The sequence below is a fragment of the Melopsittacus undulatus genome, chromosome 14 (genome assembly GCF_012275295.1).
Source record: "Melopsittacus undulatus isolate bMelUnd1 chromosome 14, bMelUnd1.mat.Z, whole genome shotgun sequence".
In the NCBI taxonomy this organism is placed as follows: domain Eukaryota; kingdom Metazoa; phylum Chordata; class Aves; order Psittaciformes; family Psittaculidae; genus Melopsittacus; species Melopsittacus undulatus.
Window position 1 is genome coordinate 5,100,655 of NC_047540.1, and position 25,220 is coordinate 5,125,874.

The 25,220-nt window shown below is 59.3% G+C and overlaps 1 protein-coding gene across 1 annotated transcript; it reads left to right on the top strand.

The window, feature by feature from the left end:
- COL8A2 (collagen type VIII alpha 2 chain) lies at positions 1-25,174 on the top strand. Its single transcript, XM_034069160.1, has 3 exons — positions 1-59; positions 17,433-17,615; positions 21,712-25,174. The coding sequence occupies exons 2-3, from the start codon at positions 17,450-17,452 to the stop codon at positions 23,631-23,633; spliced, it is 2,088 nt and encodes a 695-aa protein (XP_033925051.1). The 5' UTR covers positions 1-59; positions 17,433-17,449; the 3' UTR covers positions 23,634-25,174.
- Positions 25,175-25,220: the final 46 nt, after the last annotated feature.

The following is a 25,220-nucleotide window of genomic DNA, read 5'->3' on the forward strand; positions in this document are numbered from 1 at the left end:
GTGCCGTCGCGGCCGCTGCCCGCACTCCGCCCCGCTCCGCACCGCTCCGCTCCGCAGAGGTAAGGGCTCCGCCGCGCATCGCTCTCGGGTCCCAGCGGCTCCGGACGCCTGCAAGCGCCGCTCTCCCCCCCCCCCCCCACCCCGTCCCCATTCCTTTATCCCTTTCCTCATCCCCTTTTCCCCCTCCTTGAACCTTCTCCCATGAATCGCACCCAGAGGCTCTGCTCTGTTTAGCAACCGGACAGCCCGAGCCCTGTCCCAGCTTCCACCCTTCCCTTCTGCGGCTGGAATGATGTTTGTGAGAACAAAAGTGTTTTAGGGCAAGTGCTGTGACCTTTGGGATGGCCACTGCTTGGCACATGGCCCTCACCCAGCCGGGATGTTATCCCATCCCAAAGCTGCAAACATCTGCACCCAAGGGTTCCCAGCAGGATCAGGGCAGGTCCCTGCAGCCCCTTCCTCGGGAACACCTTGGGAAATACAAGGTGCTTATTTTATTTGGGGTCTTTTAAGAGCATTGCTGGTAATTGGCTCCTGATCTACCAGGTTCCCCAGCTTTGACTGTTCCCAATAAGGCAGGAAAGATCCCCCCTGTACGGTAGCCCCAGGCGAGGCAATAACCCACCGGAGATATTTTCTCATCTATGGGCAGCTTTGCTATAAGGAACATGTTTAATAAATCATAAGGCCGGTGAATTCCTGGGATTTTTATTGCTTCTGTAAAAATGCAGTTTTGATCCGTCTGTGAGGGACACTGGGAAACAAAGCGGCTCCTTTCAGAGCTGGATCCTATGAGCCTAGGACATGGAGCTGGTGCTGGTGCCTGCGAGGCCCCCGGGCCATGGGCAGTGCTGTGGTTGGCAATGGGGCCATCCCTGGCCCCGCTTGGCTTTTCTGCCTCTGCTCTTTGAGGGGCTGAGCATAGTCTGGGCACTGGGAGCCCCATCTTGGCTTCCCTCTTGCCGCCGGGATGCGGGTGCAACCGCGTGTGCAGAGCCGAGGCATTGATGCCAGGGGAAACATCCCAGCTGGAAACCCAGCGAGGCTGCGCCAGCTTCAATTACATTTTTCCTCCTCGCCCTATTGCTCAAGGGGAAAAGAAGCAGAGAAAAAAACCCCAAACTGCTAAAACCCAGGGAGAGATTCTTGCAGTCGGCATCGCCTGGTTTCCATCAGGAAGGCTGACCCGATGCCGCCGGCAGCGGGCAGTGGATTGCCCCGGCGTGCTTGGGCAGAGGAATGGAAATAAAGCCATATTCTTCACTTGCTTGTTCCAAGCCCAAAACTGGGGTTTAGGGCTGGGAGCGGAGCCAAAAAGTGAAAGGCACAGGGAGATGTGACCCCGGGAGGCGTCGGGAGCTCATTGGGGTTTAGGGAAACACGAGTGCTGTGGCTGGGTTCGCTGGTTATGGGGTTGAAGTGAGTGGTGGAAGGTGCCCAGCTCTGCCCTCAGCCGCCAAGCTGCCTGTGGAAGCAGCAGTCTGGTGATCAGGATTGGTCCCCATCTCCTGCCATGCCTTTGTTTTAGGCTGCGTGGAGCCCATCCGCAATAGCAGAGGCAGGGAGGGAGCTTTTCTTTGTAGAGGGAAGCCTTTAAATTCTTTACAGTGATTCATATATTCCATTCATATGAAACACAGTCCCGCAGAGTGTGAATGGGGGATTCTGTTGGAGGCAATAAGCCCCACAAGTGTCAGAAGTTATTCACACCTTGCTCAAATCAAGGATATTTCTGTCCGTGGCTCTTGGCAAGGGCTCAGCTCAGCTCTCGCCTCTCGTCGGGGTTTCAGTTTCCCCCTTGGATACGGCAGGGGGGAGCATGGGGGCTCCCATTGCCCAGGGCTGTGCTCCTCGGTGCTTCCTGAGCCCCTGGCGTGGGCTCTGCATGGGCTTCCCAGGGCTGGGAAGCAGCCATGTCCCATTGAGCCTGTGCCTGGGTTTGATGGTGCCCCTCGTGTTCCACTGCTCATGGGGTGCTCACCATGGCTGTGACCAAAGGCACAGGCAGAGCCCACCCCATCTGCCCCCATTGCAGCCAGCCAGGGGATGAGCTGCAGGAGCTGCAGGAAGAGGGCACATTCCTGGCACAAGCCCCTCCAGTGGCTCCTCTGCCGGGGTTGTGCCCATTCCAATGCCAAGGTATCCCTTCTCCTCCTGGGGTTTTGGAGGGATCTTCCCAGGGCAGCCGGGATGGGACCTCTGCAAAAGGCTATCGGGGTCAGGCACAGCCTTGGAGGTGCTGACCTGTTCCTGGGGGACATCCAAGTCCCCTTGGGGAGTGTTGGTTTGGTGGAAATCAAGTCTTTGTGGTGAGGGGTCCTGGTGCATCACCCCATAGCCAGGATGCACCCCATAGCCAGGCCCAGCACCCATGGGGGGCTCCTGCCTCCACCAAGCACTCCAGGATGCTTCGAGCTGCTGTAAATCCTCCGGCAGGGACCGGGAGGACAGTTTTATGGCTGCTCTGGAGGAAGATTAGCAGGGTGTTGTTTTCAGAGCTGATCCATCACGGGACGCGTGGTGCATCCGAGCGCTCGGCGGCTGGTGCGGCACAGCCCTGCCTGCAAGGTCGAGTTCAGACTCCTGGTGTTAATGCTCCCTCTGCTCTTGGGATCTGTGATGTGAGGGACAGAACCACCTCCGTGGGCCCCAGGCCCTGTGCTCCTCCTGAGCTGCAGACACCCTGGAGCAAGGGAGTTTGGGCAACGGCACCTGCAAAAGGCATTAACCCTGGTGGAGAGGGTCCGGTCCCGTCCCATCCTCCTGTACCCCCTCTGTCATTGTCTCCTGTTGCAGCCTGGGGAGGAGCAGCATTTCCATCCCCTTGTGCTAAAGGGAATGTCTGTGACAATAGAAGTGAATAGTTCAGGAGGCGGAAGGAGGAAAGGACATGAAATTGCATTTGGGTTCCCCCAGTTCCTCCCTCCAAGCCTGTGATAAGGGGTGCAGGCTGTCGGCTCTGTCAGCGCTGCCCTCCAAGCCTCCCCATTCCCCCATGCACTCAGCCATCAGCTGATTAGAGAGGCTAATTATTGCCTTAACAAAGGTGGAGGGGGGCATTGACTCAGCCCCACTCCATTCCTTGTACTCAGGGGTTCCCTATGCTGGATTCTTTGGGAAGAGGGGCTGGGTGCTGCTGGAAGCCTGGCTCTGTCCCACAGCCATCCCATAGGAGCAGGGGTGATGCCATGTGCTGCTGGCTCCCCTGGGCTCTCCCCTCCCAGTCAGGCCTCAGCTTTCCCTGTTTGGTGACTTGGACGCCGGCACAGACACAATAAACTTTCCCTTTTCCCCTTGTTGCTGGAGCCATTCCCGAGTCACATCCCTGCTGCCTGGCCTCTGCCCCAGGGCTGCTCTGGTTGCGTGACCCTGTGCATTGGCTCTGAACTGCAACACGATGAGATCCAACCTGGCTGAGCAGGGCTCTGAGGGATGGGTGGGTGGGTGGATGTGGATGGGTGGGTGGGTGGATGGATGTGGATGGGTGGGTGGATGGATGTGGATGGATGGATATGGATGGATATGGATGGATATGGATGGATGGATGGGTGGGTGGATGGATGGGAGCATACCAGAGAAACATCCCTGCAGGGCTGGGGTGAGTCTAGGGACCAGTACAGCTGGTGAGATGCTCAGCTCTGCTCTCAAAGCCCAACTCACCAGTGGGCATCACTCAGCTCTTCCCAAGGCACTGCAGGATCTGGACCCTTCACCAGGGCCACTGTACCCCCATGTCCTTGCAGAGCATCCCACTGGCTGCTCCCTCCCTCCGAGCTCTGGAGCTTGGCTCCTGCAGGCAGGAGATGGGAACTATCAGACATGAGGGGGGGTTAAAAAGGAGCTGGAGGTGACTGCCTGATGGTTTCTGCTGTACCCTCAGGCACCTCCAAACAGGACAGGGCTTGGACAGCAGCAGCCAGGGAGGAGCACAGTGATCTCCATCCATGTCCACCTGCGGTGGATGCAGGGAGGCAGAGGTGAGCGCTTCTCCAGCCTGGATGCTCTGCACCAATCCCTATTGCGTGCCTGGAAGTGCAGCAATCCCAGGACACATCCTGCCTTCCCCAGCCAGGATATGGCCCTGGGAATTCTGCAGACCCACTGCACACCCCAGCAGCCCAGCGATGCCGGAGCCCTGGAATCTGGCCGTGCTGCCCGTGCCTGCCCTGCTGATCTCTCTTTATTGTTCTTGGGGAGGGTTTTGTTTCACTGCTGCCTTCCAAGTTCCCAGGGATCTAAATTCTAAAGCAGGGTCTTGTAAAGAGCCGTGTCCAGATGGATGAGATGATATTGCTGGTATCAGATGAGATCTACCCCTGTCTTTATCCGCAGACAATGCAGTAGTGGGAGCAAACAAGGATACAGCCTTTCTTTGGAGGCACATTAGCCAAATAAGAGCCTTCCCTTTGTTTTGTGCCGAAACCCAAGACCCTGGGGCCAGACCACCGCAAGTAACTGCCCCAATCCCACAGGCACGTGAGGATTTGCCCCTTTTGCCCCAAAATCCCCCATCCCCAAGCTGCAGGCAGATGGGTCCTGCCCACATTTCCTTTCCTATGGATTCGGGGCAGGGATGGAGCTGTGCCTGGGGATCTCCTGCCCTCAGACATAAGCCTGATGCCCTGCCGAAGGTGGAAGTTGCTTTGGTTGTGCCTTAAGGGAGAGCTGAGCCCATTCAGCCAAGGATCGGGCCCATCTGGAGCAGCAGGGCCTGCTCTGTGCACAGCTCCTGCAGCGATGCTTAAACCCTGCAGCCAATTCACCTGCTTTCAGATTTACATTACAAGCCCTAAAATTCAGCCCAGGTTTGTTTTAAGCAGTTACCGGAGGCTGCGAGAGCCTGGGACTGATTTATGGCTTCCCATCAAAATCATGTGGTTTTACCACGAAACTTGGAAGCTCTGGCTGCATTTTTCCTTTGGAGATGTTGGCTTCGCTCCAGGCTCAGCTCCGAGGGTCGGGAGTGTGAATCCATCGGGGCTGGAGCACTCGGGTGCTGCGGGTGGAATGGAGGAGATAGGGATTGCTGCAAGGAGCATATCTGATGTCAGGACAGCACAGCCATCGCTGTAGGGAAGCACCGATAAGGAAACGGGAGGCTTGGCATGGGATGGGGGAGCTGCAGCAGTCCCTTTGCTTCCATTCCAACACTTGCCATTATCACCCTTGTGTCCTGCACACTCAGTGCCAGCAGCATCCCCCCGGCGCCTGCGTGCCCAGGGAGGTTGTGAAACCCCAGTGCTCCCTTCGGAGCCCTGCTCCGGACCCACACTGGTGCCCACCGGGGTTAAATATGTGGGCTTTGTGCCCGAGGAGCATATTTCCAGCCTCAAACATGCATTGTCAATGCCTGCAGAAAGGTATTTCTCAGCTGCTCCAGTGTCCTGTAAGCCAGCCAGCCGCCGGAGAGAAACAAGCCTACTTTTATTGCTATTTCTTCATATTTCCTGATATTGCCAGTCTGGCGCTCACAACCCACAGGCAGATCCCCAAAGGTCCTGGGCTTGGATTACAGCAGCGATACTTTTGTCTTTGCCTTTAATTCCACATCCTTTGGGCCCCGGAGGGGTCAAGCTGATAACCCCCCTGCTGCAGCCGGAGCACATCACAGACCCAGTGTGGGTGATGTGGGGCCGTGCCCCACACCTCGGGGGTCACGCTGGGGGAGCCTTGGCAATGCATGAGCAGATGAAAGCAGTGCTTTGTGTTACGTAAATAAGGAGGTCAGGGCGGCTGGGAGCGGTGCTGAGTCCTGCTGAGCATCCCCTGGCATGGAGGCCAGGACAGCAGCACATTGCTCCGGGGCTTGGGTGGCGTTTGGGTTTAATTTAGTGGTACAGATGAAAGGGAGAGGGGACAGCATCACATCAGTTCCTGTGTCTGCTCCCAAAGGAAGCCGGTGGGGCCATGCCAGGCACCAGCAGCTCCGTGCGTGCTTCCCAAACCTCTGCTTGCTCCTTCCCGCTGCCAGCAAGGAGCTGTCTGTGCCACAAATGGGCCTTGTTTGTGCCAAAGACGCATGGCACCGGTTGGGAAGCACCAGCTCGGTGGGGAGGTGTGAGGTGCTCCAGCATCCGCAGCGCTCCTCTGGTCAGGCTGGGTTTGGTGCTGCACGTCCACCGATGCCTTTTCCATTACCCACTCTCCTAGAGCTGCTCCCTATGGACCATGTGTGATGCTGCTGGGCACAGCCCATGAGTCAGGACAAGACCTCAGAGCTCTCCGAGCAGGTATAAGCAGAGCTGTATGATGAGAGTGAGCACTTTCCTCCCCTCAGGGGAGGCCAATGGAGCGCACGGGAGCTCCTGCCCAACCCATGCCCAGGCAGAACTTTGATGAGATCTTGGGTTCATAAGAATTAATTTCATTTAAAACATTCTTCTCGTTCCTCATAAAGAACAGCAAATCCACGGTGCTTAGGGCAGGAATGCGGCCAGAGCAGGGCTGGGCAGGCAGCAGATGAGCTGGGATGGTGGGGCTGCTCCTGGTCCAGAGCTGGGCATCCAGCTGGGGAGAAGGGAGATGCTGCAGTGACTGAGTCCCTTGGCTGGTGGTGGGTCCAGGGATGAAACCTGCCCCATACACAAGCAGGGTTTGCTCAGCTGACAGTTGCCAACAGCTCAAGTGAGTTTTGGGGCTGGGGGCTGCAGTGATGCTCCTGGATGGGGGTTGGCAGCTGCCGTTCCTGCCCTGCATGTGAAGGTGTGGAGCCCATGGCTGGGGGAGAAACAAACCTCTCTCTACCTTGTTGCTGAGCTGGAGCATGGCAGGGAGCATCTTCCCAAAGGCAAGACCCCTGCAGGGCTGGCAGCTGAGGAGCCTTTGGAATGGGATGGGATTTGCTTCTTGGGGTCCAACCTCAGTTGGTGGAAGAGCCAAAAAATCCCATTATTCTGGGGTGCAGCCCACTGGAAAGGGGTTTAACCCTCCCCCCTTCAGCCATTCCGCCTCTTGGAGCCTCTCAGGACAGGACCCAGGTGGGCATCTCATGTAATGCTTCCTATTAGGATGCAAATGGATGTTTGCAACCTTGGGAGTGACCTCAGGGGTCCAGCTGCAAGCTCAGGCACCGGATGTGCCCATGGGAGCTGGAAACTGGCAGCAGCCAATGGGTCCATCTGGTTGGGCCCTCAGCTCCTGCTGCATCACCACTTGCAGAGGCTCTCTCGCTGTCCCTGTCTGCCTCCCCCGTGGGCTCCAAGCCCAGGAGAGCTGGAGTGATGAACAAGAGGAGGATTAGGGGGTTTAGCAGGTGTCAAGTCTCATCCTTCATCCTAAGGCAGGGAAATCCATGGCTCAGCTTCCCTCATCCTGCACGAGCCACGTTGGAGCCGGGGGCTGCCCTTTCCCTGTGTGTTTGACCCAAAGGGATTGAGAGATGGGGTTTGCAATAGGGTGAGTGAGGCTGCACCGTGCCCAGAGCCTCCAGCTCTGACCGGATGATGCTCCTATAGGAGAGGCTGGTGGGGATGCCCCCGGTGCGAGGGGAGCCGGGTGATGCCAGCCATGGGATGGGGTTGATCCATGGGCAGAGCGTGAGAGCGCAGGGGCTCTTGCTTTGGGTTAAATGGAGTTTTCTCCTGTTGATGGGGGAGCCTCCAGACAAGGGGCTTTTGTGAGCCGGGCTGGAAGCCGATCCCCTTCTGTGGTTTGGCTTTTTTGGATGATACAATTTGTTATTCCAAGAACTACCCAGCAAATGGACCCCATTAGCCAGGTCCCTGGAGCGGATGGAGCTGGCGCTCCCGGTGCTTTTGTCTGCTCCCACCTTGGCTCTGAAGGGAGAAGCTGGGACCACGTCACTGCAGAGCCTTTGCCCTTGGATGGTGCCCAAGGGAGAGGGGGGCCGGGAGCTGCCGTCCCCCCGTGCAGGCTGCGGGACCGTGGCTGTGCTGACAGAGCATCTTAAGGGATTAGCCTGGGCTGGGAAAGGGAGTGGGACAAGGGGAAAGTGCCGGGTTGTGGAATTCCCCATCTCACCCATGTCCCCAGCGGCACACTCACAATAACCCAATTGTTGCCATACTGCCGGGGGCTGGAGCTGGTGCCAAGGGGAACCCATCCATGCGGGAGCCCTTTTGGCCTCTCAAACATGGCTGGACCCTCACCCCAGCCAGTGTGTAAGGTCCTTTGTCCCTGCAGACAGCACCGACCACGAGCGGGGCTGATTGTCCCTATGGAGGGCCCAGGGAGCAGGGCAGGAAGCTGGGGGCAGCTGCAGCATCACAGGTCCCACAGTAACTGCAGCTCTGAGCAGGGCATGAGCACTTCTGTGCCACACATTTGGCAGCTCTGAACCCAGAGTGGCAGCTGGATCCCAGCCCTGGAGCCATGGTACCAAGGCACATCCATCCTTGGTTCAGCTGGAGCATCCTTGGCCCTCTCGTGTTCCCTCCTGCAGTGTGGGGATGCTGCTGGCTCTGTTTGTGCTGGCTCCTTTGGGCTTCTCCTGCATGGGACCCGGCTGGAGCTGGGCTGGAGCCAGTGCGTTTGTAACCAACAGCATCGGACACCTCTCTGGGTGGTGCTGGAAGCCCCTGGAACAGCCCCATGGCCCCACTGAGGTGCACAGAGCCAGTGTGCTCAGTAGCCAGGATGTTTGGTGATGGGATGCTTGGAGGCAGTGGGACACTGGCTTTGCTCAGGGCTCACTTTCTGCTGGCACAAGGGGCATGGTCGGACGCTGGCAGAGCCCAGCGGGGGCCGTGGGAAGGGGCAGCCCTAACTTCCCAACAAAAGCATCCCGGCAGCGCCGGGAGCCAAGCACAGGGCAGGACCCATCCGGGAGCCTGTGGGGACAGAGGCAGTGGTGGCCCCAGTGCTTCCCTTAGGGACCGGCTGCAGTGTGCCAAGGGCCAGCACGGATGCGGGGTTCCCGGCACCCGACCGTGGCTGGGGCCATCCATCCTCCCATCGGCCCCATGCCAAATCCCACCCAGGGCCTGGCATTGCAGCTGCTGTGCCTTTGGAAAACAGCATTTAATGCTCTTGCTGTAAATGAGGTGGAAAATGTCCGTGGGCTTGTGCAGGAAGGCTCCGGAGCCTGCAGGCACCGTAGGCGTTGAGCCCTGGCCAGCACTGGGATGGGGTGGGATCCTCCGGGACTCCCCTCCCATTGCTGCCCAGCTCCGCTCGCTCCAGTTGTTTCCATTGCAGCGAGGCTGGTGCTGCCCAGTCCAACCAGTGCCTCTGTGCTGAGATCTGGGGCACCCTGACCCCCCCTGGGTACCCTGCCTGCTGCCATCCCAGCAGCTCCCGGGTTGGAGGCTCAAGAGCTTCTCAGGTTTCTCTTCTCTTTTTGTTCATTGGGCTTTTTTTGGTGCTAGAATTGTCCTCTAGAAAATGGGATGAATTAAAGTGCATTTAATTCTTTCCCCATGTTTCTTTGCCACATGTGAAGCTCAGTCAGTGCCAGGCCAGCACGGCAGCGCAGCATCCACAGCCCCGAGCCGGGGATGCCACGTGCCCACCCTTTCCTAGAAGGCAGCAATGTGCCAGCATCTGCCCCAGACTGGGATCTGCTCCCTGGGTTGGGATCTTCTTCCTGACACATGGAACAATCAGGATGTGGCAGAGTGGGAGCCAGTCCCCTCCCGAGCACCCAGCAGCCTGTCCCCAAATGAAGGGGTGCAGAGGCAGGGGCTCCTCCCCATGCTCAGTGCCCCATATAGCCCTGGGCAGGATGAGCCCTGGTTTGGGCAGGGACAGGGGGAGGTTCCCACATGACACAGCCTGGAGGGAAGCTCTGCCTGGCAAAGAGGAGCTGGATCCTTTTCCAGCTTGAAGCCTGAACCAGGGGGTTTGTCATGGACACATCCCCAGGCCTGAGCGCAGCCCCCCCAGTCCCCCCGAGCTGGTCCAGGACAGGACACATCCCTTGTGCCATCACCACTGCAGGCTCCATCCCATCCTCCTGATAAAGGTGCCTGTGGGAGCCTTACAGGGACATGGGGACAGCCCCAAGCTGCGTTCCTGCCTCGGGACTGGTGTCTCTAACAGGAATGAACAAGTTCCACTGAGAAAAGGGACTCACAGGATAGGTAGGGCTGGAAATGACCTGAAGATCATCGAGTTCCAGCCCCCAGGACACAGGTGTCTGTTCTGCACTGGTGCTTGGGCTCCAGGACCCAGTTTTGCTTGGTGAAGGGTCAGTGGTAATGGAGATGCCCAAGGGGGATGCTCCTCAGCCCTGGAGCCTGTGAAGGTCCCCAGCTCTTTGGTCCTGTATCCACTCATTGCCTGTGCTGCCCTGGCTGCTCCTCTCTCCCACCTGAGTCCACAAGTTGTTTTGTTCCCTTGGGATGCTCTGGTGCATCCCATCCATCCCATTCTCCTTTCAGCTGCTCTGGTGTGGTCCAGGTCTGGCTGCTCCATAGGGGACATGATTGCACCGGGAGGTGGGAGCCTGATGATGTGGTTGCAGCATTCCATGAGGTTGGAAGCTCTTTGTTTGGGACCAGTAGAGAGGGTGCACGTGGGGATGGGGAGCAGGACACAGCACCCGGCTGGCCCAGACCCCGTGCACCCCTGGGGAGGAAACTGCTGCCTCTGCCATGGGGCCGGAGGGGCACGGGGGGGGTTGGTGTAATCCCCGGGAAAGAGGAGCCACTGGAATTCCCTGTGAGGCTTTCGGCTCCGAGACAAAGGGAATGTGGAAACTGACTTAAAACCAGGAGTGAAACGTTGAGCTGAGGACCCGAGGAGCTGATTCAGCCGCGTTGGAGCCTTGAGACAGCCCCGGACACGCTGAATTCCGGGAACAAGATCCATGTCTGTCCCGGCACAAAGGCACGTGCCGGGGGGGGCACTGGGATGGGTGCAGGGAGCCCTGCAGAGCCCCCGGTGCAGGCTCCTTATGGAGCAGGGGGAGCTGAAACCCAAGCCGGCAGCGCGGGGCCAGCGCCAGGCGGGCGGAGGGAGCCGCGTTTATGGCAGCGCTTTGTCAGAGTTTCCACCGCTCCCCTCGGGCTGCGGGGCCCTCAATCAGCGCCCGTGAATTAAAGTGAGTTAAGGAACACAAACTAGAGCCGTTCCCCACCAGCTCCATCCCATCGCTGGGCTGTGATGAGCAGCTGCAGCTCCGCCGCCGCCGCCGGGACACGGGAGCTGCCCTGTGGTGCATGGCTCCGGAGCAGCAGGGATGGGGATGGATGGGAGCCAGCATGGGGATGGGATGAGGATGGGAGCTAGGATGGGGTGCTCAGGGCAGCAGGATGGGGAGGGTTCAAAATGCAGCACTGGGGGGTAGGGTCCTGTTGGGAGCTCACATCATTCAAATGCTTTGTTTTCTTGACTGGGTTAACTGGGAGGCAAACAAGGTCTTAACCCTCTGCTAGCCCCAAGCCAAGGTCAGGCTTGTCAGCCCCTGCTCCCCACTGTGCTGCCCCACAGCTCACCCAGCTCTGCCACTGCCCATCCTGACCCCACACCCAGCAGGAGCTGGTCCCCGTTGGGATGCTCTGCCCTGGGCGCTGCCGCAGGGAGATGCTGGGATGGAACTCGGGTCAGTGATGGCCAGGATGGGGATGTGCTGAGCAAACCAGGCTGGGAGGGTCCCTGGCTGGATGCTGGGGGGAAGAACCAGGACCCATTGCTCCGCATGTCGGCCTGGCGAGCCCCCGGTGAGCAGGGTTGGGAGCGGGCAGGTAACCCAATCCCCCCGCGGCGGGCGAGGCTCCGGCTCCTGAGCTGGGTTTTAATGTAAACCCAGCTCTAAGGCAGCTTTTTCTCATTTTTAAACTATTTCATATCAATCCTTGGCCTGACGTTTGTTTTCTTTGAGTGCGGTGGGAGCGTGGTCGGCATTGCTGAGATCTCCTCCGGAATCTTGGCAGAGGCGGCTCCCTAGCTTTGAAGAACAGGCAAATGCAAAACAGAAGGCAGATATTGGAGAAGCATAAACAAGATTTCCCCCTCGCTAACCCCAGACGTGGGGCAGCAGCCGGCGCAGCCACACGGGGACAGGGGGGACCGGGTGCCCAGAGCCCATCAGTGCAGCACCTGCAGGGGTTAACCCTAAGGCAGGCAGAGTGTGAGCCCCCAGCGCCACACTGGGGCACATCCCCATCGCTTGTGGCCATGCCATAGTGCACAGCACACAGCCTGGTCCCCAGGGCTGTGAGTGAGGTGCTGGGATGGGCAGCGATGGGGAAGGTTGGCAGTGAATGGGGGGTTTGCCCTGTTGGGGTCACCCCTGCAATGCTGGAACCCCAAGAGGGGGAGGGAGCATCAGCAGCGTTATCCCGGAGGGGTTTGTGTGGATGAGGATGCGCAGGGTGAGGATGTGCTGTGGGATGCAGGCAGCAGTACAGGCAGCAGCACAGGCAGCAGCACAGGCAGCAGCACAGGCAGCAGCACAGGCAGCAGCGCAGGCAGCAGCAGAGGCAGCAGCAGAGGCAGCAGTACAGGCAGCAGCACAGGCAGCAGCACAGGCAGCAGACAGGGGCGAGCAGCCTCACCTGGGGGTGCTGCTAAAAAGCTGGAAGAGGAGAGGAAAGGGAGATCAAAGGACCCAGCAAAGCAATGGAGGAGGGAGCTCAACCCCTGACACTAACCCACAGTGACTGTGAGGATAAACACGGTGAGGCTGTTCCCATCCGGGAGCCTGGGACACGTTCCCTGTGCTCTGCAGAGGGGAAGCAGCAGCTCACACATTCCCCATCGGATCTGGGCAGCTGGGAGGGTGCTGGTGGTGCTCAGCCTGGGGAAACGATGGCGCAAGGAATGCCGTGGTGGTAACGTGGGAGGGAGCTGACAACCAGTGGCACCAGGAACTGGCTCTGGAGCTGCTGTCCCCATGTGCTCCCGCTGCTCCGGAGCCTGTGTTCCTTGTGGCATGAGGCTGTTGTGATGGATGGAGCATGGAGAGGGCAGGCGCCAACGCTGAGGCTCCTGTTTACAACCAGAGGGGGCTCTTGAAGGAGGGACGGACATCAGGGCCAGGAACAGAGGGGTGGGATGGCAGCGTTGAGGTCTGAGGCAGGAGATGATCCTGGATGGGATGGAACAGACACATCCTGCAGAACAAACACTCCTTTCATCCCTGAGGGATGAACCTGGTTCAGACCTGACCTCTCCCCTGTTCACTCTCAGCACCTTGAGCATTCCTGACCCCTCCACTCCCTGCTCCATGGGGTGCATGGACAGGGGCTGGAGCAGCCTTAGCATCATTGCATTCACCCAGGCACAGGAGCTGCATCCCCCCGAGGAGCTGCCTGGGCCGATCTGAGCACCCCAGAAGGCTCTGGCCTGGACCACAGCTCGTTATAATGAAGGCAGTGACCCCAGCACGAGGCTGGGAGTTTAAATGTCTGCGGTTGATGGCTGCTTGCCCACACATTCCCCGAGATGGGAATCGCTCTCCGCGGGTCCCTCCAGGATTAGCGGATTTCTGGTGTGTTGGAAAACGCTGTTTGTGTGCAGGGAAAAGCAGCCTCTGACCCAGGGACTCCGGGTAAACACCGTCTGCTTCCACCCCAGCTTATGTGTCCCTGCAGTGGGGCTGCTTTGGCTGACCCAGCCGGCGCTCGGGGGGTGATGCTCCTGCAGCCATGGCCCTGCCTGGGGTCTCTGGGCAGATGCTCCACATCCCCCACCAGGATCCGGTACTGGAGGCTGTGCCCGGGTCACAGTGTGGGCTCATGGAGCAATTCAGGCTTCACACAGTGTGGGCCCCAATGCTGCGGCTGCACAGAGCATGGGAGAGGGGCTCCAGACCCTGCCCAGAGGCTGCCGGGGAGGAAAAGGGGCTGGGACCCTCCAGCATCACTGCATATCCCAGCGCTCCGGTTCCAGCTTTGCTCCAACTCGTGGCTATTGGGAAAGGAGTCTCTGCTGTGCCCCAGGCAGGCACTGTCCTGCTGGGATGGAATGGAGGAGGAGGAGGAGGAGGAGGAGGAGGAGGAGGAGGAGGAGGAGGAGGAGGAGAGGGGAAGAAGAAGGGAAGAAAAAAATGAATCCCCACAAAAATGTCTTCATAACAGGAAACGTCTCATAAAATACCTGTGGTTTGGCACGTGTGATCCCACTGGTCAAACTATGCACCTGGCAGGCAACCCTGCTATTACTGCTGCGCAGTCTGGTATGTCAGTGGGGCTGAGCCTGGCGGTGGGGGAAGGATGGGACCGGGGGGCTGAACCCCCCATCAGGACCAGGGCGAGGGGCGAACACGTCCCTTGGGGTCCCGCATGGGCACCCAGGGGGATTTCCCATCCCTGTTTCAAGGGGACCCCAGTGCCGCAGGGATGCTGAGCCCGAGCTCAGGCTCTCACCATGGGCAGGAACCAGGAGGTTCTGCAGCTTTGGGGCAGGGTTCCCCCCACCCCAGACCCGGGTCTGACCCCGGAGGTCTGTGTGTCTCCGGACACCCCTGGTGATGGCTGCTCCCCATGCACCCCTGGCTCCGGCAGCATTGGCCGCGGGTCTGAGAGCCGGGGCAGGATTAAGCCCTGAGCTGTGACCTGCAGCAGGCTCACGCCCTGCGGTGCTCCCGGCACGCACCGAGGGGCAGTAATCGCCTTAAGCTGCTCCCTGACCCCACGGGTGAGGGATCAAGTGGTGGCCCCGACCCCGTTGTCAGCACTAGTGATGGAGCTCGGGGTCCTGCCATGGCCCCTGTGCCAGCCAGACACCATCGTGGTGTCATCGAGGGGGAAACACCCAGGCCAGTTTGGCACCAAGTTTGTGACTGAGGGTGAGCAGAGCCCAGTGTCCCATGTCTGGTGCTTAGCCCAGCCCCAGGCTGCTCCTGCATCCCCATGGCCTGGGCCTCACATGCACCGGCTGGCCCATGGCTACCAACAGCAGCTCAGGCCACGGCCCTTCCCTGCAGCAGTCACTGGTCAGCACAGACCCAGCAGCTTTGGTGTTAATTTGGCTGCAATCCCTGCCTGGACCGGAGCAACATGGATGGACACAGCCACCACCAGCAGCAAGGCTTACGCCAAAGAGGGGTTCTTCATTGGGGACCGTAGCGATCAGACAAGGGGTGATGGGCTCAGACTGAACCAGGCTCAGGTTAGAGATGAGGCCATTCTGTGGCTCTGTGGGCTGAAGGCACCACGGGCCTGTGCTGGAGGGCAATGCATCATGATGTGCCATGCTGTGCTGTGCCGTGCCATGCTGTGCCGTGCCGTGCTGTGCCCAGTGCAGGCGCTGCCCCTGGGGTCGGTATTTCCTTTCCGTCAAGGAAAACGTTTCCTTGTTCCGTGGCTGCGGCGGCTCCGGGGCTGTTGTCCTGCACTGAGGACCCGGCTCCTGCCAATCCTGCTCCGGCTCAGCCTGCGGGAGCACCGGGTGCGCTCGGCTCCAGCGGCTCCTCTGCGGCCGCGGCTCCCTCCATTGTTATTCTTAAGGCATGTGCAGCGTGAACCCAAAGCGTTCCCGTCCTGCTGGAGCGCGGCCACCCCGTGTTGGCCTTGGAAAACCTCCCTTAGTTCCCTATTGCAGTGACCGGAGGATGGAGCAGCTCGATGGGACACGGCGGCGTCCAAGCCCACCCACAGGCACCGGCTGCTTTCTTGGTGCTGTCTCCTTGCAGAGCCCTCTGGGCTGGATGAGTGCGCGGTGCTCATCAGTGAGCCTCTGCCCCGGTGGTGCCCATGGCCGTGCTCCCAGTGTGGGACCACACCAATGTGGTTGAAGCGCATCAACGGCCCCATCCTGCTCATCCCGGTGTCGCAGCAAACTCCATGGGGGCTGCGGGACCCCGGGTTTGGTGCAGGGATGGAGCCGGGGTGAGGGCCGGCGAGCAGCGCCCTGCACTGATCCTGCTTTACTGCTGGGTTTAAACAGCTTCTGCCTCCTCCTGCCCTCCGGCTGCCGCTAGAAGAAGGTGTCATTTCTTGTCTCCTTTCTCATGCTTGAAGTGAGAGGTTTTTCCCTTCCCCGGCGCTTTCATTGCGTGCCAGGGGTTTTTAACACGTCTGCTCCGCGGCTGCCAGCGGAGCCGATGCTCGCACCGCGAGCGCGGCCGTGCTGCGCTCTGAAGCCGAGCCAAGGGGCTCGGTGCACGCCGTGCTCCCCCCCCTGCAGCCGGGCAGAGCGGTGCTGCTCAGCCCCATCCCTGCTGCAGCATCCTGGGGGGACACAACCCGGAGGGCTCCTCTCTATGGGCTCTTCGGGCTCAGCTTCTCCTCCCACAACTGCTCCAAGGAGGAAAAGTGGATGCACCGCAGCAGAGGATGGACTGTGCCATCTGCACCATGAACCAGCCGACGTCTGCAACCTGCGCTGGGATATGAGAGCGCCCAGGGCTGCTCGTGGTGATTAATTATCACTTCATAAGGCAGGAGAGCTCAGGCATGAAAGAGCCTCTTCACAGCCGCGTCCTGCGCACTGTATCCATCACATGAGGCTCCAGATGTTTCCATTTGATGGTTATTAAATCACCGCCTGGAGAGCCTGGGTAACGGGAGGCCTCCTGCCCCAGTGCTGGGCACTGCCGGGGGGGATGCAGAGCACCAGGGACCCGTTTCCTTGAGGACCAGGGTCTGAGGCCAGGCTCCCTCCCATCGCCTCCAGGCAGAGGGATGCCCTATGCAGACCGAGGGAGGACGTGCAGGAGCTAAGCCCATGTCTGGAGGCTCCAGGTTACAGACGCAGTCACCTCAATGTGGAGCGGAGGGGACTCGATTTGACACCTGGAGCCAAAGCATCTGGATCACCCTGTCCTTCCCCTCCCTTCCTCTGGCTCCAGTTTCCCCCCTGGCTCCATCTCATTCCAAGCCTGAGGTCTCACAGGACAGGGGGACACCTGCAGAGGCTCCTGAGCACCCAGCAGTGAGGTGCTGAGCACCCCAGGGTGCTGCTCCCATGGTGTGGGCTCACTGAGGATGGTGCAGACATCCCGGTTGAGCAGAGGTGAATACAGGCCAGGTGGGAGGAGAGGGAGCTGGGAAGGGAGGGAGCTGGAGGTGGAGGCTCAGGGGTCACACCAGGTAAGGCAAACAGATAAAGAGCTGATTCAGGGGTTTGCTCTCTCTCTTATTTAGCAGAAACTGTATTTTTACAGCTGCAATCCCTTAAAATGGATTCGTTTTCCCTTAAACAAATCCTGGTGAAATAATGCTTCATAAAAACACACGTTCCACGTCTCGCCCCGAAGACAGAAACACAACAAAGGTGGTTGGTCCCTGTACCGCTGGGACTGTGGCAACGTGTCCCTGGCTGAGCCTGGCACTGGAATGGCACCGGCACCGCTGCCTCCAGTGGGATGGGCAGAGGAGAGCTCTGCTTCCAGCATTGCTGTGGCACAGAACCACAGCCTGGTTTGGGTTGAAGGGGCCTCAAAGCTCCTCCAGCTCCAACCCCTGCCACGGGCAGGGACCCCTTCCACTGGAGCAGCTGCTCCAAGCTCCTGTGTCCTTCCCAGGTTCTCAGCTGATCCTTGTGGATGCAGATGGGGGCAGCTCTCACTGTTGCTTTGTCCGCAGGAGCAGAGGGGAGCAGGATGCTGCCGGATGCTGTGGTGCTGCTGCTGGTGCTGGTGATGCTGGTCGGCCTTCACTCGGCAGCGGGAGGCGGCGTGGGGGGCTATGCCCAAGTGAAGTACATGCAGCCCATGGTGAAGGGACCACTGGGACCCCCCTTCCGTGAAGGCAAAGGGCAGTACCTGGGTAAGTAATGCGCTCTGCGGGGCCGGGGGGAACACGGGGACGTGGGGAGGGGACTGGAGCATCCGCAGCCATCAGGGACTCATCATCCCCTTGCCCTTGGGTCCCAAGCAGCTTTGGCCAAGCACAGAGGAACTGTTTAGCTCTCCTGAACCCAGTGCAGAAGGGCAAGGATGGGCACAGACAGAGGCTCACTGAAGCAGAGCACCCTTGGGTCCCTCCACATGGGACCGGTGCACAAAGGGGACTCACAAGCCTTTTGCTCCCATCCTGCTGCACACTTGCTGGTAGCTTTGAGGCACAGCCCAGTCGCTCTCCATCCCTCCCTCTCACTGCACGTTAAACCTGAGCTGTCCGGAAAGGCTTTTTCCACTCCTCCACCTATTCCGTTCTCCCTGTCTGCATTTCACACCAGCTGGGAAAGGAAAGAGGGCCAAGGGCAGAGCTGGGACCCAGCCTGGGGAGGGAAGAGCAGCAGAGACGTTTCCTCCCTTGGAGAGCAGCGACAGAAGCCCCATGAGTGTTAAATCACTTCCCACTCAGCTCCATGTGCTGTGCACAGGCAGGGCTCCAGCCCCAGCCTCCTGCCCTGAGCTCCCCTGCCTGCACCCCCAGCCCTGCCTGCGCCCCCAGCCCTGCCTGCACCCCCAGCCCTGCCTGCACCCCCAGACCTGCCTGCGCCCCCAGCCCTGCCTGCACCCCCAGCCCTGCCTGCGCCCCCAGCCCTGCCTGCACGTTATTAGTACCTGGCAATTGCCCCACCTGTGGGGAACTGCTCCAGGCTCTGTGCAAACAGCAAGTGTTGAGTGTGACTGAGGTTCTGCAGCTCCTCGCGGTGCCCCTTGCCCCACGGTGCACCCAGGGCAGCAGCAGCACCTTCACTTCAAGGGCTCTGAGCCCTTTCCTTGATCCCAAACACAAGCCCCAGCACTCTGCCCCCATGCAGCCGCTGGCAGCACTGTGGGATGGGGCAGTGCTGGTGCTCAGGTGCCTGGATCCCCCAGGTCGGTGCTTTGCCCTCGGGAATGGCTGCTGGAGCCCTCCCCATGTGTTCACACAGACCCAGACCCTCCGGGGAGCCAAAGTCTTGGCTCTGGGAGGAGAAACTGGAGCAGGCTGGGCTGGGGGTGCTGGCTTACTGCAGGGCGGAATGGCTTATCAGGAGTTGAGCTCAGAAAGCACACGGCAAACCCCCTGCCTCCCTGCCCCCTTCCCAGCTGTTGTAAAGCTGCTCCCTGAATCCCAGCCAGAGACAAAACCTTCCAGCACAGTGCAGGAGCACTTCAGCTGCTGGTGGGACTGGATTCAAGTATCTCCCTGCTGGGTTTCCTTCTTTCCCCCCCTTGCTTCCTATGCTTGTGCTGCCACTGAGCCTGCTAACCACGGCCGACTGAGGAGTGAGTGTGCCTTGCGAGCTTCACCAGGTTAGACAGGGCTTAGAGGAGACACTGAGGCAGAGCAATGGAGTGCCCCAGAGGTTACTCTCATAAAACCCTTGGGAAAGAGAGGACAGCAGCAGGGATATCCAGATCCCTCAGCTCCTGCTAATGGGGAAACCTTGTTTGCCATTGGCGTGCTGTGCTCTGCAGCCTGCTGCCATCTCACCACCATCCCCTTGCACGGCAGCTCCCAGCAGGGCTGCAGCTGGATCCGGTGCTGAGCCTCCAGTTGAAGACAGGATGAGGGATGCAGTAACACTGGTCCTGTGAAACTCACTCTCACGAGACAGGCTTGGCAGCAGCACTGGAACAAGCTTGGGCAGGCTCTGCCATGGAGCAGCCAACCTCTCCTTCCTGCAGTGTCATCCGGCCGCGCTGGCCAGAACCGCTGCTGACGGCTCGTGGTTGGGAACCACTTCCCATCCTGCTGGATCCTTCCTCCGTTGGCTGCTGCATCCCTCCTCCATGCGTGCAGGGCTGAGCACAGCTCGAGGGGCTGCAGGATCCCACCCGGCCACCTCCATGCTCCTGAGGAGCTGGAAAGCCTGGTGGTGGTACCCAGGGCAGAGCTCGCAGGGGCCGAGCCTGCTCCTTCCCCTTGCTGGCTCCTTGCATCAGCATCCAGGGCAGCTTTGTTCCTGCCCGGAGGGGAACACAGCCCCATGCTGCTGCTGGGAAACGCAGCGCTCCCAGACATGTGTGTGTGGTGAGACACGGGCGCTGCAGAGCGGACACCAGCAGGGCTGAGCTGCCCCAGTTTCTCTCCGCTAAGGGCCCCAGTTTGGTTTTCCCGTCTGCTTTCCTGGCCGCCTGCAAGCTGGCAGCGCTGGGCTGGCGCTCCTCCCGCTGCCTTGTGTGGGAGCGTGTGTGTGTGTGCTCTTCCCTTCCTTCCCTTCCCTTCCTCCGTGGGCTCGGCTGCAGATCCTTGCTCTGCTTCCATGCAAACTGACCTGGAACACTCCTTCCTTTCAAACCATGGCAAGGAGAAAACAAGAGAACAAGGGAGGCAGAGGGGGAAACACATTGAAATCATTGTCTGCAGAAATGGGTTTTTCCAGAATTCCAGAAATCTGCTTCAGTGCAACCCTTCCCATCTCCCTTTGCCTCCTTTCCCACACCGCTTGCTGGGGGAAGGAGCAGGAGGGATGCAGAAATCCAGTGGCAATGTCTTGACAGACAAGTATTTCCTCCATCAAGAGAGCCAAGTGACCTCGATCGCAGCCTAGGATGTGAGCCAGGCTTTGATTTACAGATAAGCTCTGAAAACGTTTCCAGTGCCAGAAGGAAAACAAGCAGGCACCAGGCTTGGGAATGGCCAGAGCTAATGGCTGGGCTTAGGAAAGGTAAAGCCACTTCTGAGGCACCGGTGCCTGCTGCTGCCATGGTTATTCCTTTCACGTGTCTCAAATCTCCCCTAATCTCTTCCCGTTGACTGGAAGCTCTCCGTGTGGCAGCTCCTGGTGCTGTGGGTACCCAGGCTCAGTGTCCTCAGTGCCCAGCAGAGCTCAGGGACCCCCTTGCCCCCTCCTCAGTTACACTGGGGCACCATGCTCTGCCCCAGCCTAGCCATGGTCCATCCCCAGCCCAGGAACCTGACCATGCAGGTCTGTTCCCAGCTGGAATGATGTACCGAGATGTCAAAGCCCTTTCCCATCTCCCATCACAGCCACTACTAAACGCTCCTTTAATTACAAACTTCCCAAGAAAGACTGTGTCAGATTTATCCTTTCTCGCCCATTCCTGGTATCACGTGGGACGCAGCATCCAGCCTCAGGGAGTCCTTCATGCTCATGTCTGTGCTTTAAGCCCCAAGCTGCGGTGGGCATGGAATCTGCCTCTCCTCTCCTTTGGAGTCTCTCAGCCCATTAGTTCCTTTCTTATATCCGTTTGCAAAAGAGCTCTATAAATTCGTTAAATGTCAAGTGGTTCCAGCCTGTTCCCAGCTGGGCTGACTCATTTGGACGTAACAGAGGTTGCGTTTCCCTCGAAGCTCTTGGCTTTTCCTCCATGCTCAGCACTTTTTCATTCTCTTTGGGGAGTTCTTCTGTGTCTTGCTGGCCACGGGAGCTGAACCAGCGAGCACCACGGGCACAGCTTAACCCATGCACGAATCACCTCTTTGGTCTCTGAAGTACATGGCCAAGAGTTTTCCTTTTAATCCCAAAGGATTAAAGGTCTCCTGAGGCCCTGGACCCGCGGGATGGGCTGCAGGGATTATCCTCAGTCTTGGCTCGCTCTGGCACCAGCCTCTCCACTGAATCCAGGCAGGAGCAACCAAATCCCACGATGCTTTCGAGGCCGCTGGGAAGTGAGGCAGCACAAGGGTGAATCCAGCTCCTAAGCAAGCCCCACAGTGGGTCATCAATGGGCAGTGCTGCCAGAGCCGACGGCAATTGCTGCTCTTGCTGACACCCTCTGTGGAGGGATGGATGGAGTAAGGCTTGGATCAGTACCCTGGGCTCTGGCCAAGGTCTTGCCTCAAGACAGCCCTGCTGATGTGGTGGCCCAGGAAGCCACAGTGCCCGTGTTGAAATGAAACCATTCCTAGAGAAGGGCACTCCTGCAAGGACAGATCCTGCAGCTCTAACACCCGAGGGCATCACGCACCGGGCACACATCCAGCACCGGTCCCACTGATGCTGTGTCCCCTCTCTCCACAGACATGCCACCGCTGCTGCCGATGGACCTCAAAGGGGAGCCGGGACCACCAGGGAAGCCCGGCCCACGTGGACCCCCAGGGCCTCCCGGCTACCCAGGAAAACCGGGCACAGGGAAGCCGGGAATGCACGGCCAGCCTGGGCCTGCTGGGCCCCCTGGCTTCTCGGGCATCGGCAAACCTGGCATCCCAGGGCTCCCCGGAAAGGCTGGTATGAAAGGGATGCCCGGAGCCAAGGGCGAGCCTGGCATGCGAGGAGAGCAAGGGCCAAGAGGGCTGCCCGGCCCCCCGGGGCTGCCAGGGCCAGCCGGCATCTCCGTCAATGGGAAGCCGGGTCCCCAGGGCGGCCCTGGTTTGCCTGGGTTTCGAGGTGAACCCGGCCCAAAAGGGGAGCCGGGTCCCCGCGGAGAGCGAGGGATGAAGGGTGAGAATGGGGTGGGGAAGCCGGGGTTACCAGGGCCCCGGGGGAACGGGGGCCCTCCTGGCCCTGCAGGGCCTCCAGGGCCCGTTGGCATTGGCAAACCTGGCATTGACGGGCTGCCGGGGGCACCGGGGGAGAAGGGTGACATGGGCCCCCCAGGTGGGCCTGGTGTCAATGGGGAGCCCGGCCCCATGGGGCCCCGGGGCCCCCCTGGCATCGATGGGATCGGTGTCCCGGGTGCTGCGGGTGTGCCAGGGATACAGGGTCCAATGGGACCAAAGGGAGAGCCTGGGATCCGCGGCCTCCCTGGTTTGCCAGGCCCGACGGGCTATGGGAAGCCGGGAATGCCTGGCTTGAAAGGAGACCGCGGGCAGCCCGGGGTGCCAGGAGCCATCGGTGATAAAGGGGAACCTGGCGTTGATGGGGAACCGGGCGAGCCAGGCCCCGCTGGCATCATCGGGCCACCGGGCCCACCGGGGTCAATGGGCCTGCCGGGCAAGCATGGGCTGCCCGGCTCCAAAGGGGATGTGGGGCCGAGCGGGCCCCCAGGAATGCCAGGGATGCGCGGGGACCAGGGCCCCAATGGCTTCGCAGGGAAGCCGGGGGTGCCGGGAGAAAGGGGCCTGCCCGGGTCACTGGGACCCCCTGGCCCCATGGGCCCCAAGGGGGAACCAGGGTTCATCGGGCTCCCTGGGGTGCCAGGATTGACGGGTGGCCCTGGGCCCAAAGGGGACGGTGGGATCCCAGGACAGCCAGGGCTGAGGGGCCCCTCTGGCATCCCAGGCTTGCAGGGACCCGCAGGTCCTATGGGGCCTCAGGGGCTACCGGGGCTGAAAGGGGAGCCCGGGCTCCCTGGGGTTCCCGGTGAGGGGAAGACCGGTGAACCCGGCATGGCCGGACCCATCGGCCCACCGGGAATGCCGGGAACGCCGGGGCTGAATGGGCCACCGGGACCACCGGGGCCACCGGGGCCGCCAGGAGCACCGGGGGTGTTCGACGAGACGGGCATCGCGGGGCTGCACCTCCCGGACGGAGGCGTGGAAGGGGCCGTGCTGGGCAATGGGAAGCCAGGGAAGCCGCAGTATGGCCGAGGAGAGCTGTCCGCCCGCATCGCACCAGCCTTCACCGCCATCCTCACCTCCCCATTCCCAGCCTCGGGCATGCCGGTCAAGTTTGACCGGACTTTGTATAACGGGCACAACGGCTACAACCCGGTCACCGGGATATTCACCTGCCCCGTATCCGGCATCTACTACTTTGCCTACCACGTGCACGTCAAAGGGACCAACGTTTGGGTGGCGCTTTATAAGAACAACGTGCCTGCCACCTACACCTACGACGAGTACAAAAAGGGTTACCTGGACCAGGCCTCGGGCAGTGCCGTGCTTGAACTCAAGGAGAACGACCAAGTCTGGGTACAAATGCCCTCGGACCAGGCCAACGGGCTGTACTCCACGGAATACATCCATTCCTCCTTCTCTGGGTTCCTGCTTTGCCCCACATAACGGCTGTTGGGCGCGTTTCCTTTTCACCCACGTTAGCCATAAACTGTCTTTTTTTTGTCTGTTTTTGATAAAAAAGTTTAAAATTAATACAAAAAAGAAAAATCACTGGGAAGAAGGCGCGAGCTGCTGTGGTGGGACCTTGCTTCACGCTGTTTGATCCAGGAGTCAAGGGGGTAACCAGAAAGGAGACATCTACCCATCTTCTTTTGGGGGAGGGAGAAGGGAGGCAGGGGAGTGAGTTCCTCAGCAAACCCTACCTGGAATAACTTTTACCCTAGTGACTGTACATCAAACCCAGGGAGGTGCTTGGGATGATGGCAAGGATCTGGCTCTGCAGCAAACTGCTCTGTGATCCAGAGGGTCGCCTGGAAGAGCAGACCCTTCTGGTCTGTAATCAAGTGCCCTTGTTCCCCATTTTGAGTGCAAGTGAAATAAACACAGCTGTTGTCACGGATGGTGTATTTGCTAACCAACACAGGGGTGCTAGGCACTTAACACAAACCTCTACAGCAGCAGAGATCCGTGATGGATTGAGAAATATCCTTCCCAGACCATCAGATGCCTGAGTTCTGGTCTCACTGACGCCTGCTCTTTCAGGCTGTGCTTTGCAGCAGTCTCTCTGCTTCACTCCGGATTCAGTGTGGTTGGATGTATAACCATAAAAAGTGGAACACTTTGCATAAGCACCTTCTTAGAAGAATTAAATGTTATTTTTAACCCTCCTCCTCAGCACCTTTAGGAATAAAACCATCCAGGCCCTGGCATCTGGGAGGATGTCAGGCGACCTATTCCAAAGCCGTTGAGGGAAGCTGGGACCCCTGTGATGAACAAGGATCCTCCCTTGGCAAGTCCAAGGGCTAGTTCTGTCCTGTCTGTCTCTTTGCAGCCCAAAGACTTGCTTGGCCTCATGAGCATCTTTACTCTTTGAGAACACAAGGATGGCACTGCAAGCCCGGCTTATGGTGCTTCTAGCCTGGTCTGACAGAAGGTTTAGTTGTGCTTCCTTGAAAGTGCCACTTACGGACAACTTGCTTTTACTGTCTCACTATTTCGGGATGTGTAAACCCCCCCTTCCCCTGGGGATCTTTTCATTAAGACAAAATGAGCATTCATTCTAACTTTCCCTTCAGTCATTTTACCACGGTGCTATTATCTACTTACCAATGTTATTGACGAGTCTAGTGCAATATGTACCTGTCAAAGCACCACTCCAGGTGCCAGTCTGTGACTTAGGCTAAAGGAAAATAATCACATTTGTCTGTTGTTACCACTTTGTCTCACTCATGCTTGAAATGTCACTGACCTGAGGATGAGCTGGAAGGTTCCAGGAGAGGTCTGCACGATCCTGACCACTTGGCTGCTCTGTCCTTTGGTAAAGGGAGCCCCTGAACCCTGTTGCTTGCAGCCTTTCACATGGTAGGATGGTTGTTCTCAGCCCAGCGATGCAGGAGCTCGCTGCTGAAGTTAATCCACACGTGCTACACACTGTGTCCCTCTGCAAAGGCACAGCCCTGAGAAAACAGCAATGATATGGTCACCAGCTGAGCCTGTTCAATGGCCAAAGAAAATGTAGCAAGAGCAGGGCTT

Bases quoted from the DNA above. Each gene is read 5' to 3' on its own strand.
- COL8A2 (XM_034069160.1), top strand. From the start codon at position 17,450: ATGCTGCCGGATGCTGTGGTGCTGCTGCTGGTGCTGGTGATGCTGGTC. The intron at 17,616-21,711 runs GTAAGTAATGCG...CTCTCTCCACAG, and splicing joins AGGCAAAGGGCAGTACCTGG to ACATGCCACCGCTGCTGCCG.